This window comes from Coptis chinensis, chromosome 4 (genome assembly GCF_015680905.1).
Source record: "Coptis chinensis isolate HL-2020 chromosome 4, ASM1568090v1, whole genome shotgun sequence".
Taxonomy (NCBI): domain Eukaryota; kingdom Viridiplantae; phylum Streptophyta; class Magnoliopsida; order Ranunculales; family Ranunculaceae; genus Coptis; species Coptis chinensis.
Window position 1 is genome coordinate 51,092,834 of NC_141459.1, and position 13,244 is coordinate 51,106,077.

A 13,244-nucleotide genomic window follows, 5' to 3' on the forward strand; every position below is an offset into this window, starting at 1 on the left:
CTCGGGAGGAATATCATAAGCAAATTGCTCACAAAATTCTCCTAATTCTTTCTTACCAGAAAGATTTTGTTTTTTAAGTTGGTGTTGTAGCTTTAGATCATTACAAAGGCTAAGACCTTCCTGAATGACCTGATTAATGAGACTCCCATATGTGTGAGACTCATAAGAAATATTAGATCCTCCATTTAAATCTCTAAGCTTTTTCCTAACTTTTTCTGCAAAGAAGTTAGGGAGGCCAGCAATAAACTTAGATTTCCAATGCTCACTATTAGCATCATGTAACTGAAGTACTTTGGCTAAGAAGACATCCTTATACCATCTAAAATGAGATAAGGTAGGACATCTAAGATTCTTGAGCATCTCTCTATTCTTCTCAGCTGACAGGCCGTCAAGTCCAATAAAATGGTGGACAATAGAAAGACATAAAGTATAAACCGCATCAGATATAGATATATCCTGGTTTGCTTCTGAATTAAACTCCAATTTGGTGGAGTTAAAGATTTCAAATCTTTGCTCATTAGTGAGAACATTATCCCACCAACCTTTGAGAATATCAACAAAACCATGGGTAATAAATCTACAGACATTCGCATCTGTATTACCATGGGCTTTGCAAACACTCGCATACATGAGCATTTCCTGTAAAGTGTGATAAATCTGATAGTCAGATTTAGCATCAATATTCCATGTATAAATGGTTTTAGCCTGATAAGACGTTTGGTCATTAAAATAGGCTTCTTCATATAGAATGTCTTGGGGAGTAGGTCGAGGATAATAATTCCTACTATAGCCTACATGACCCATCTTATGAGTATTTTTCTCATAAGTGACTTTGTTAATATTGGGTGAAACAAAATTTTTTCAATATCCAAAATCTCCTTTGGATTAATATCATCTTCAGAATTAGATTCTTGAGATAATATATTAAGATTTAATTTACTTAATTGAGTATATGATTTTTCAATAAAATCATTTTTGGATGACGATTGATCCAACTTGAAGTTTGGAATATCCAAAGGAGGCTGAATAGATGGTCTAATATGACCCGCAGAAATATGATGTTTTAAAGAAATATTCTTTAAAGGTTCTTTATCCTTATTTTTACTAGGATCTATCCTAGGGATATGTTTAAGGATATTTTCAGCATTATTCTCAATTCTAATTAATTGAGCTCCAATAGTTTGTAAACATAAATTCGTATAATTATTCTGTTTACAAATTTTATTAATTTCTTCAATACGCACAAATTTATGCTTTTCTTCTTGGGGCTTGATGTAAGCCGCCGTTTCCAGACTGTCTTTCAGCTTTAAAGGTGTCGTTGGGAGGATGAATGGCTGTCATCTCCTTTTCATCAACAGTTGTCCACTTCTTTTGATGAAATTCTAAAACACCAATATAATTATCTATAGGAGTAAAATTACATTTCTTAATAGTAATATTCTCCTTATCATTAGTAGTAACAGGTTGAGAAATAATCTCTTCCTGTACTTGATTAAGACTTATCTCTTTATTAGGTAAATTAATATCCTTATTAATTAAGGTATTATTATTATTAGATAACTCACTATTTACGTTGGCCCTAAGCCTAGCCTTTTGTTTGGCTATTAAATAGTCAGTCATCTCTTTTCTCAAAGCTACACGTTCAACTCTGCCATTCAGGATTTTATGATCCTGATACTCAAGACAAAACCATTTTGCCAGAGTAGTTCGATTCCTTTGGTAATAATCATAATAATCATTATAAGGACGAATCATAGGTTTCAATTCTGTAGGAGTAAAATATTTACTCAACTCTTCATATTTTGATTTATAAAATTGATAAGTTTCATAAGGTGTATAATCCATTATAAAACAAAATCCATTTCTGACACTGTGGGAGATTCCCTAGCTTTCTGTGTATAAATACCATGTGATGTTTGTTGATTAGAGATACGAATCTCTTCTACAGATTGATTATACTGAGACATTGATTCAGTATCTGAAACCGAATGCCTAGAAGGCTGTGGTATGGAGATCTTATAAGAGGATCTCGAGGACAAACTTCTAGTAACAAAAGGTTTCTTAAAGTTCAATATAACTTCACCTTCTGTTGATTGAATTATTTGATCTAAATCATTATTAATGATTGGCTGTGGTTGAATAGCGTTTCTGCAAATCCATGAATCTGGAAATTGAATTTCACTCCAAGGAATCATCCTGGGTGTTGTTGCTACACTAGAAGTTAAAAGATTTGTGGCAATTAACACAGTCTTTCCTGGTGTAGTTTTATACCGTGCATTAGGTGTTAAAGTTTGTAACACCTTATAGTGAATTCTGTAAGTGATTCCAATCACCTTAGATCCAGGTAAAAAGCTATAACTTTAGCCTGAATTTGTAATGATAAAGAATCATAAAGATTTCTATCTGATAAAGATAAACTTAAATTAGGATAGACATCGAAATAGATTGGTCCATAACAAAGACTAGTCTCTACAGCTCCCATGAGGGACGGTAAATAGTCGAGACATCTAGCATCTCTGAGAGTGGCTTGGATACAAGCATTCATACCCAAAAGGGTTAAAGGTCTGAAAGCAACTTGTATTAATCCTATATGAATAAATTTATAATTTTTCACATAAGGATATAAGTCACGAGAACATAAAAGATGGAAATTAGTACTCATGGAATGTAAACTAATAGTTTGTTCCATAGTTTTTACTGTAATTTTGCTGGTCAATTTTTCCATCCAGCTACCATATTTATATATGGTCTTGGGATCCATATTAGGAATCGTCCATTTATTCATTTTTTTTCTGTGTGTCGAGATCATATGTTGACATATACCTAGATGTTCGATTAATTACGTGTTCTTAATTGAACTCGGATCATTATTATTTGACGACATGCCATGGGTGTTGAGGTGTTAGTGCAAAACAGGTAGAGTATAATAAATTATAACTATACCAAACAGTATTAAAACTATTCATGATGCAATTGTTGATACATCGTCTTCTTCTCCAAATATTATAAACAATACAATCAAAATCAAGTCTTTAATGTTTATATTAAGTAAAATCACGTCTCTTAACACCTTACGGGTGCAAATGCGACTAAAACGATATCCCGCTAAACGTAGATTGCGTAATCCCTACGTTTTATTTATGAGGTGTGTTTCATTCAATTTGGGTGACGTCCCAGAATTACCAATATAAACGCAAAGAAACAATAATGATCTATTGCTTATGCAAATAGTCTTATATCAACAATAATGAAATTAAGTGATCCTAACTTTATCTCTAATAAGATACTATTCATAATACTTGAAAGGAAGAGTCAACAGTATTTTAAGATCCAGGCGGACATTCTTGTGGTCAGAAAACCGAACATTTAGTAAGTAGTCCTAAAGAGTAACCCTCACGCCTTTTTCCTTAATCATACTAATATCTCTTACTTACATCTTTTTAGGAAATAAAACAATTAAATATAATTGTAAGACATTTCCTCACCGTTATGCACTAATCTTCACCTTAATCATACTAGTATAAAAGGGATACCTCAATCAAGTGGTCAATCAAATTGAAATGGAACACTATGCAAATTTTGTCACACCAAATGTGTGATTCATACCCATCTCTTTGGGTTTTATATTTTATAAAAAAAAAAGAGAAATTAAGTCATAAACAAATACTATGATAAATAATTTAAATTAATTGCCAATTAATTCCGATTAATTGCTATAATATGTTGGAGCGATTTACTACCGATTAACGCTTAAACTGCCCACAACCCTAAAGTCTAAAGGCAGCGCCGAAAATAAGGTACCCATATATTGATTCCAACAGTTTTTGTTTTGTTTATTACTTTATGGAAACGAGATATGGACAGGTGTTGTGATGGCTGGGCACGTGTCCGTGGACCTTGCATGAAAATGGACCGGGCTTTAATCAAATGGGCCAATGTGAAATATCAGGATACATACATATACGGATATATTCAGGGGTCATAGTCTCATAGATACTTCACTATATATGCTGAGGGTCAGCACTGTCACCTTTTTACAACTTACCCGCATGACCACAAGTTTTAAAAGTCTCATAATTTTTTCAATCAGTTCTGAGCAGTGTTCGTCATTCGAACAAACTTCGGAATTCCGCCCGATAGTTCCGTTTTTCAAAAAACCAGAATTCCAAATATAGAGTCGAAATATTTGAAATTCTGAAATCATCCAAAATTCCGAATGTGATAGGGTTGAAATTTAATAAATTTCAGTTTTTGGATTTGTCGAAATTCCAAAAATTCCAAAATCCCAAACTATGGTTCTGAGTGAACTGAAGTAGCCCATGATACACTCCACCTAGTTTTAGAAGTCTCAACCTGCTTTGTAAAGAACCAAACTATTCCACTAGCACCACTATTTACAAATGCTATTAAAATACTATTATCACCAGAAAAATGTCAAATAGTCTTACCATATCTTCAATATCATCAGTAGGATTTGTTGAGTCTACAATCTAGTTTAAGATTTTTTTTACAATTGTTGTTATTATCTTGTTAACTCTGGAGAAACGTCTTAACAGAAATGGTAATAATCCAAAAATAACTTCGTCAATTCTCGTTCCTGACTGGAAAACAACAACTTTCTCTATCATGGAAAATCCAAAGGTTACAGCCACATCAGATGGACATAAAGACACAAACTAATTTCCTATCTTAAACTTATGTCTCTCCTTGCACCAACTGCCTAACAACTTTATGATGATGTGGTTTGGTTTTTCTACCATTTTATTATCCACCTTTCCATCGACAAAAACCATAAAAGTATTGCTATAAGGAGTTTATTTCATCTTGGTGATATGAACATCCCTAATTATTCCCTTAAAATATTGCAAAAGTTTTAGCAATAACAATGCAGAAGAACGAATACCTTGTTAGAACTTGTAGATTTTACATTCTGTTGCAATACAAATTTACACAATAAATTAAACTAAGACTTCACATATGAAAATAGTAATTCTCATAATAGAACAACGACACAACATTCTGCATCATGTTTACCCTTATAATAATCAATCAAGTCCTCAGCAACAAGATGGAGGAGTCTAAACTAATCTAGTTTGCTCATATATTCAAATCTTCATATCAACTACAGTCTACAGAGTGTTAATTTCATATCAACTATAGAAGTGTCAACTAAACTCAATTTCAGACAAGTTAGAATATGCTTAAATGCAAATTTACATATGAAGCTTTATATGTAATTAACAAATTCATACATATATATATGTAATTGTACTTTATATATGAAAATACAAATTTATATAATAAATTAAGCATTTGTATATATAAAAATATAAATTCTCATAAAAAATTTGTATTTACAAACAAATTTAAAAAAAATATATATGATTCTCACCTTAGATTTCCTTTTTTTTTTTATCGATTGTTGCTTTCTTCCCTTTTGTTTGTGATTGAATCACTCGCTTCATTCTCATTCTCACTGGAGCATCTTTTTTTGAAACATTTGATTTATTTGTTTTGTTGGTTGGTTCTCTCCTCTTTTTGGATTGTTTTGTCATCTTATTTTCTATGTGAATTTAGTTTTGCAGGATATACATGGTTTGCAAGAAGAGAGGACGCAACAAGAAGAAAGAGAGAAAAGAGAAATATGAGATTTAGGTTTTACTGCTCCGTTATGTGTGGGGGTTATTTTAGTCCGTCCAAAAGAGGGGATTTTTATGGGTTAGTCCGTAGTGAGAGGGTTTTTATGAACTAGTAACATTAAACCCAAAGAGACCGGTTCCTCTATAACTCTGTACCACACACACACATCTCGTATCTCGGCGCACACACACACATCTCGAAGCACACACACAGGTATCGAGACACACACACATCTCGGATTCGAATCAACGGCGAGATAACACGGTTACAGAGATAATCTCTGTACCCGGTTGTAGAGATCTCGAGTCCAAACCCAAAACCAGGGCCAGGTTGTACTACCTCAAGTTGGGCTTGGGCTGACTCTAACCCGGAAAAACGGATATATTCACGGGTCATAGATACTGCACTAGATATGCTGAGTCAGCACTGTCACCTAGAACTTAACCACATGACCGCACGTTGCACAAAAAGCTTCGCTCCAACAAGATTTTAACTAACCACATATTAACACTCTTAACAGTCATGGTGGTCGTAACAACTTCTTCACTACACCCTCATAACCTTAACTTACGCCACTTCACTACATTCTTCACTTTCAAGCAGCCTTCTTCAACTTCTCTGTTATGTTTTGATCACCAGCCTATTTCTTATAGAGTGAGAAGTAACAATAATGGGGTGTTGTCTGTAAAGTCATACATGGAAGATTCCAAAACTTTAGGTGGTTTTGCTAGGAAGATTATTGGTTCACTTCCTGTTATTGGTTTAATTGCTAGGATTATTAGTGATGAAGGTGGTGTGGGTGGGGACATTATTGATTTTGCTGAGTTTCGTAGGAGAGTTGGAAATAATAGCACTGTTATGGATTCTAGAGCTTTCTTGGATTTCAAAGAACGAAGAGGAAAGGTAGTTTATTTTATCATTTATTGAAGTTCAAGGCTTTTGAATGCTGTTTGTATATTGGGTGCACATGGGTTATTGTAATTAGGCTGTTAAGTGGTAATGCAGTTAAAGTTAATTTGGTTGTGTGTAGGTAGTCAGGCTGACAAATATTGGTGTTTGGTTCTAAATGAATTGGTTGTGTCTTGTTGCTAGACTGCAGATACATTGTATGTGTTGATGTGTTGTTGGTTGGCTGCGGTTGGTGCCGGACTGTTGAAATCGGAGGAAATTCTCGAGGGAGTAGTGAGGCTTCGGATATCTGATGATATTGAATTTGAAGAGGAGAATTTTATTGCCATCATGACTGAAGCAAGAGAGGTTTGAGTCTTCATTTCTTCTCAATTCTTTATGCTCTTTTCACGCACTTTAGTTATTGAAATTAGTTATTTATTTTTATTTTTTTGGCAGTGAGGTAGTTTATGGAATCAGTAAGAATAGGCTACTTGTTTAAATCTATATATAAGGACACCGGAAATCATATCCTAATCTGTGAATGCTTATCATTTAAACAGTCTGATGCAAAGAAATGGCAAAGTATGTTATTTGGAAGCAAGTTCCTTGATCTAAGTTAATTTTCAGGGTTCAATTAAACCCTGTTGTCACACACAAGAACGCATACGAGAAAACCTCTCTTAAACACACAATCATATTGACTTCATGATTAACTTTAGCCAAAAGGCCTACATCTCACCTGTTGCATAGATACATGAATATGAGCTGATTGTACTGGTTTATTCTTTGAAATAAGCCAACATATGATTATGATACTGCTAGGATAAGCTGGAAAGTGGAAAGCCAGCTGGCCTATAGGCGTGAAAGTTGAGCCAGGAGTTTAGTCTGACATTGGTTAATATCGGTCAAAGACTTGAGGTTCTTATGTGAAGTTGATTCGACTTAGCATTGAGCCTTTGCAAGTAAACTTGACACCTCTCAAACTCTCGTGGGAATGTGATTTGAGTTGGGGGTGATTATTTGCGGTAGTCAGATGGGTGGGTTGATCGTAACAAAGTAGTATCAGAGTCGAAGATGTCTCATCCTAAAGGTGTTGGGACAGGCACTATGATACCTCACAGGCATTGCTTCAAAGGTGCCTAGAAAGGTGAAGGTTGCCCCAGGAGTTTAGCTCTACATGGTATATGTTCCCTCCAAGACTTTGGGTCTTGTGTGAAGATCAATATTCACTTACTAATGAGGTGTTTTCAAAAACCCACACCTCTCATCTCATGAGGAGGTGGTTAAGTGCTCACAACGTTCGTGGTAGAGTGGGTTGGGTAGTCACTTTGATGCTACAAAAATGTTTAATTTTTGTTAGAGCTCATTCATTTGTATGGCATCTCCCAAGGGCATCCAAAGGACTAATGGATATGTCCCATAAGTAAATAAACTATGATAGTATTTAATACACATTCCTAGAAACTGTAAGTGCTAGGAACCTGCTCATCTCAAAGTTCCAAAAGTATACTCTGGAAAGTGGAAATGCACCTAGTCTAGAAGGATGAAGGTTGAGCCAGGAGATTAGCCCCACATTGGTTAGTATCGGTCAGAGACATGAGGTTCTTATGTGAAAGTGATCCTACTTATAATCTTAGAAACCTTGACACCTCTCATGGAAATGTAATTTTTGGCCGGATTGATTATTGTCGTAATCAGTAGGGTGGGTTGACATGTCACAAAGTACTATCAGGGTCCGGGGGGGGTGTCAAATGTACAGGCGCCTGACTTTAGTCTTATATGGCCTATGCTCCATCCAGGATATTGGTTCTTATGTGAAGATCAATCTTCACTAACTAACGAGGCGTTTTCGAAACCCCACACCTGTACGAGGAGGTGGTTAAGTGCTGACAGCCGTTAGCGCTAGTGGGTGGGTTGGGTGGTCGCTATGATCCTGTAAAGATGTGGCGTTTTCATGAAACCAAGTTACATTAGAATATGAAACCAAATTACATTAGAATATGAAACCAAATTATTTACTGGTTCTTTTGAATACCACTCTAGACAACCTTTGTGATATCAATGTCTAGAGTGTCAAGAATGTGACCCCAACACTCTTCGAACACCTTGAATTAAAAGACCAAGGCACCTCGGAAAACGTGAAACACTTATAGGGAGAGTATGATAAATTTTTTGAGTAAGGTTATAAATGAGGGATATTTAGTTTTCAGTCCTTGTAATAACAAGGCCTTATGGGAAGGTTCAATTGCAAGTCACATGGTCAGGTTTCCACCAGTGGCCGTCTCCTGTGAAGATTGTTGACTCATGAGGTTACTCGGTTGATATGGCTCCAACAAATCGATACGGCCCCATCAAAATTGTTGAATTTTGATGTTTGTGTCTAGGGTTGTCCAACAGATTAATGATGGATGCAAGTCACTTATGTGGGCTTGGATGTCCCATTTACTTAATCTTAGGGGTTTAAAATTAGAAGATTTTGTGTTTAGGTGAGATGTTGTGGTTGAGGCTTAGCCTAAATATGCGTACTAGTTGCAGTGTGAACCTCTCACACTACACCATTATTACTGATATAATACAATATCTTGTTTGGAAAAAAATTAAATAAAATATGGTACTTGGGCCTTGCTCCATGCAAATGCATTATTATCATTTGATCGAACCGTCCAAGTTCAATTAGTTGACTCCATTGACGGTGCTTGATTTTTCAGGTATACTAAATGACAAGTTTATCCTTCTGTTTGGAAGGATCAAAAACTAAGTATCCCTATTATATAAGGACCAAAAGCTAAATAAATGATGGCTAACACGGGTTTTCTGAAAATTTGAAATGGTTATATGATAGTCAACTGACAGCCATCGAATCAACCAACAGAACTGGGATACTACAGCAATAAACAAAGTAGTGTGGATCAATGCCTAGATACCTTATTATTGCGTGGACCAATCCTAAATAGTAAATACCTTATCAATGCAAGGAATAAAGCTAAATATCCATGTTATATTATTACTTGTACGTTAATTTCTTAATACTAAACTTTGTGTTACCTGTAGCCTGTCTGCCTTCCAGTTGGTGTGCAATCTAGTTGAATAAACATCGATAAGTGAAATCCAACCTCTGGATTAGCTAGACGTCCTAATATCATCAACACCAATAGAATGATCCTAGCCATCTTATGATTGTGCTTGTTATTCATTCATCTATTTGATCAACAGAACATGATCATATATTTGTAGTACTAACAAAAATGAGTGTTTGTTACTGGTAGTGATATTACAATTGTTATTTGTACTGCAATTTTTTCGTACTCTTTTCTTTTGATAAGAAGTGTGTAATGGTCATTCATGATTATCACTGTCTATGTTGAACATGTAGTTGTCAGTCATATTCATAGACATAGAAATATTCATGACTACCTCATGTAGAAATATAATGAGATGATTATGGATGCTAATGTCAAAAGATCAAAACACTGAAAACAGGCATCCTAGAACATAGAGTATAACAGAGTAGTTAACTATTCTTGTAACAAATCTACCACTTTCAAGCAAGAGTTAAGGCTTTCATTTTCAGCATAATAGTGTGTGTGCATGCCATATATGCGTATAGTAGTGGATGTCTTCAAAATAGTAAAGCAAAAGTCTTCCTTGCATAGTAGGAAACAAATGTGCATAGTGACATAGCCATGTACCTTGAACTGTATTAGTTTCTTCTCCAAATGAACTATATTACCTGTGTAATGAGGTTCGGAGAATGAAATAGAAGAAAGATGACGTGTACTTATTCCTGCCTTAACCTTGTAATGTTCACCGTGTTTGATCAATTTAAACACAAAGAAACGAACCCTGGGAGATTTACTAGATATAATTTTTTATAAGACAAAGGTTTAACACCGAGATTTTTAAATCTCTTTTTCCAAAGAGATGAGAACCAAAAAAAAAAAAAACTTAACAAGTTGTGCTGATATGGTGTAATAAAAGAAGTAAGATCGATATCAAATTTGGGATGGGTTCTTCATTCGCTGAGGTACCTGTTTATAGCACACCGAACCACTAAGATAAGATAAGTGATTATTGACATTTATTAGAGGTAACACATTTCTCTCCTAGATTTAGTTTTTGGTTGCCAACTTGTCGCCCCTACTTATAGACACAGTGGTCAACCACACATTTTGCAACTCATTTATAGCGGACAGATGTTTATAAAGAATTTAGTACAATGAATAAAGAGGAAGAAGAAAATTCATAGATGTTTACAACAATTCTAGTTCTCAATGAATATGGGGACGAGGCTTACTTCAGGATCTTTAAAGTCGAATGAACCAATTCAAATTTCCTTAATTATAATAATAATGATCATAACAACAGTAACAATTATAACAAGCATAATGAGAAGATTGCTACAATCACTGGTTCTTGGGATATTCAGACAACTAACTGAACTAGAGGTAGAGGTGGCACTTCAACGGGAAGACAGACAGGTAACACAAACTCCAATATGTGGAAATCAAAGAAGATGCGTATAAGTATTATATCGGATATTATATTTAGTTGTTAGTCCTTGCAATAATGAGGTATTTAGGCATTGGTTCACACATATTTAATTAGCTTTTAGTTCAATAATTATTAGTGTGTTTGGTCCCTGTCTGTTAGTTGAGGGCAATGGATGTGACTTGTCCACTTCAAATTTTCATAGTGCTTGTGGTTTCGGTTACTCAAGTAAAACAGAATTAGGAATATTTAGATTCTAGCCCTTCGACGCAGAAGTGTAAGTTTGTCATATAATGTAATGACATTCGACTGAAGTCAGCTAACTGAATTGTGAGCCTGGGACCAAACACTAATAAAAGCTTTAGCATGGAGTAAAAGCTAAATATCCCTAAAACAAACCTATTGGTACAACTATTAGAATAAAACTTTTTTTTTTACCCACACATGAGTCTGTGAAATGTTTTTTCTTGTGGTAAAGAGCATTTTTTTTTTTCATTTTTTAAAATGGAGTTGTCAATTGCCTAATTGCAATGTTTTGACACGTGGAACTACTGCGATTATATTTTCTTTGATAATGCAGAAATCAAAATCTTGCCTAATTGTTATTTTTTATAGTTTGGTGAAATTTATTATTCCTATTTTTGTCTTTTTTCTTTCTTCTTTTTACTGAAGATTGTGAGATAATATTTTTTTTCTCCCACTTTTTACTAGTTTATATATGAAGAATTTGTAATATACTAATATTCAATGTATCTCAACATATGTGTATTATACTTTCTTGCAAAATCACGTGTCTGCGCGCCAGTATCGTGTCTTGTGTTTGTATTTCTGCTTCTGAGCTTTTTTGTACCTGTAAGTAGATGTCTGCCATGAAGTTAGTTGCATATTTTGAGGTTAAAAGCTCCATGCCTCCATAGGGTTCCAATGGGTAAAGTGTTTTGTTGAGGTTTGTGGAAGGTTATTTTTCAAGGGTTTCTCAAGAGGGTTTTGTCAGGGATGCTGTTGTTTACCAATGAATTTAGAGTTTGAGATCTAAGAGAGTATTTTCCCTCTGGAGGTCTCATTGCATCTCTACATGGTCTGCAGATGACTTCTTAAAGAGGCTTTGGGTTAGGTTTCTAGTTTTATTTCTTCTTGACAATGGATACTCCGTGTTTGTTTTGCCATCAGATTTTCTCCAGTTCCATATACATCCTATTTTTCACGGCATGTTTCTTCCTCTCTTTTCTATACTGTCCAGGAGTATAAATTTTCTTGGATCCTTCAAAATCTGTGGGTTTTTGTTCGGTACTTGAACTTTCAATCTTCAAATTTCTAGGATCTAACTTCAACGTAAATCCATAAGAAATTGTTCTTGGAAAGTTTTCTCAAAGCTACCAGTAATATATCCTGTTCGAGTAGGCTGGTTCATTCTTCCTGATTTAGAATTTTGTTTGCAAACATGATATTTGAGTGCAGAGAAGAGCAAAGATGAATTTGGAAACCCCCGCTATTCCCATGGTTGTTCGAGCAGAGAAGGCACTCGAGGCAATTTATGTTTGTTGCTTTATTAAGGACCCCATTGAAGAAGAAGACAAGAAACTACTATCTGTCATGCTGAATGCAGTGTTTCCCTCAGTTGGGCAATCTGAAATAGATAGGATTGTTCGTGAAAAAGCAAAAAGAGTAGCTGAAGGTAGTGAGGAAGACAGTGTCCCAGAGCCAAAGCCGTTATCAAAAGATGCTGTGCAGTTACAAATGAAAGACCTTCAGTTCCTAAAGCAGAACAGTGAAACCTAAGAAGTCACATCTTTCTCTTTGTTGTTGTAAGTAGGCACTTTTGATCTGTATGTTGAGGAAGATCATAGAATCCACTTTTGCTTTTTGTAGTTTTCCACAGTATTCTGTTTATAGAAAGCTTCTAACAATTCTTGAGTTCACTCTATGAAAAGGCTTTATATTTCCAAGTATCAGGTGCGAGGTAGTCAGTAATGTTTTGATTAAAGGTACAAAACATGTGGGTTGAGCATCAATTCTCTTACACAATATTCTAATGCATTACTCATTTTCAATTACTGCTTAAATCAACAGAGTCCAAAACAAACATTGACAGGATAACTAATTTTGATTTTATTTGCCATTGGCAGGCTAACTAATTTTGATTTTATTTGCCATTGAACTTTATTTCGTATTGCTGGAACTTTTTTTTTTTTTGGAAGAAGCTAGGTTAGGCAGACCCCAACCTA

At 34.9% G+C, this 13,244-nt stretch overlaps 1 protein-coding gene across 1 annotated transcript; it reads left to right on the plus strand.

The window, feature by feature from the left end:
- Positions 1-6,052: 6,052 nt before the first annotated feature.
- On the plus strand, positions 6,053-12,965 carry PDE329 (calcium homeostasis regulator). Its single transcript, XM_086557034.1, has 3 exons — positions 6,053-6,543; positions 6,733-6,897; positions 12,478-12,965. Exons 1-3 carry the CDS (start codon positions 6,163-6,165, stop codon positions 12,796-12,798), a joined length of 867 nt encoding a protein of 288 aa, XP_086413160.1. The 5' UTR covers positions 6,053-6,162; the 3' UTR covers positions 12,799-12,965.
- Positions 12,966-13,244: the final 279 nt, after the last annotated feature.